Source organism: Phoenix dactylifera, chromosome 5, assembly GCF_009389715.1.
Source record: "Phoenix dactylifera cultivar Barhee BC4 chromosome 5, palm_55x_up_171113_PBpolish2nd_filt_p, whole genome shotgun sequence".
NCBI classification, from domain to species: Eukaryota; Viridiplantae; Streptophyta; class Magnoliopsida; order Arecales; family Arecaceae; genus Phoenix; species Phoenix dactylifera.
In genome coordinates, this window is record NC_052396.1 from 17156374 (window position 1) to 17157793 (window position 1420).

Sequence of the window (1420 nt, forward strand, 5' to 3'; positions counted from 1 at the left end):
ATGGACGACGATCGGAGACCACCCTCCCCGGAGCCCAGCGAGCGGTCAGCTTCCCCGGATACTCCATGGTCTGCAGCGGGTCAGGCAGGCCTAGCCGGAGTGTATCAGCTCATGGCACAAGTGCTGCAACAGCAGCAGATGATGCAGCTGGCCGCTATGCCATCAGCAGACTCCTGCTATGAGAGGTTCCGCCGACTGAACCCCCCGACCTTTGAGGGTGGGTCTGACCCTATGGCGGCAGAAACATGGATCTGGGAGACGGAAAAGATGTTCCGAGCCCTCCACTTTCCTGATGAGGTGACAGTCCGACTGGCGACCTCTATGCTGACAGGAAACGCCGAATACTGGTGGACGGCCATGGAGACGGCTTATGCCGTTGACGGACTCACCTGGAGGGACTTTAAGAGGATGTTTTACAATCAATACTTTCCGGACTCAGTTCACCTGGCGAAGCAGAATGAGTTTTTGACGCTGACCCAGACTGACCAGATGTCCGTTCTGGAGTACGCCAATAAATTTAACGAACTGGGACGATTTTGCCCCCAGTTCATGGAGGATGAGAGAAGTAAGGTGAACCGGTTTGAGCAGGGATTGAGGTACGTGATTCGGTCCCGAATATCCTCCCATCTATTCTCAAGCTACAAAGATGTACTGGACCGAGCCTTGAAGGTTGAGGCTGACCTGACACGGTCCGGGAGAGAGAGGGAGGACCTGAAGAGGACCCGGTCATCGGGAGCACCGAGTAGTGGGTCTGGAGGCAGCAAGGGGTCTGTGCCCAAGAAGAGACAGAGCAGAGGCTGTCCCACTTGTGGCGGAAACCACAAGGGTACCTGCATGAAGAAGACCGGAGCTTGTTATTCTTGCGGGCAGACAGGACACATCGCTCGCAACTGCCCTAGCCGAAAGAAGGACGAGCCCAGACATACTGCACCAGAGGACCAGAGATCGAGGGGTAACCCTCGAGTTTTCGCACTGACTCGACAGGATGCCAGTGCTAGCGATCAAGTGGTGACAGGTACACTTCTGGTCAACTTGGTTCCTGCCCTCATTCTATTTGATACTGGTTCTACGCATTCTTTCGTGTCAGTTAGCTTTTCCAGACAATTACATAGCACATCTGAGAAATTAGTGGAACCATGGCATGTTGCTACACCCCTTCAGAAAACCGCAATTGTTGACACTAAATATAAAGATTGCATAATTCAGATAGGGGAAAAAGAATTTGAGACAAATCTTTTACAGCTTGACATGCAAGACTTTGATATTATCTTGGGCATGGACTGGATGTCACAGTATCACGCCCACATTGATTGTTACCACAAGAGGGTGGTATTTCGGATACCTGGGGAGCAAGAATTTTTCTTTCAGGGCGATATACCCCTTCAAGATGCTCCTACACTACACTTTATTTCTGCCTTGA

At 51.6% G+C, this 1420-nt stretch overlaps 1 protein-coding gene across 1 annotated transcript; it reads left to right on the forward strand.

Moving 5' to 3' along the window:
• Positions 1 to 1012, forward strand: LOC120110768. Its single transcript, XM_039126322.1, has 2 exons — positions 1 to 596; positions 985 to 1012. Exons 1-2 carry the CDS (start codon positions 1 to 3, stop codon positions 1010 to 1012), a joined length of 624 nt encoding a protein of 207 aa, XP_038982250.1.
• The last annotated feature ends 408 nt before the right edge of the window (positions 1013 to 1420 follow it).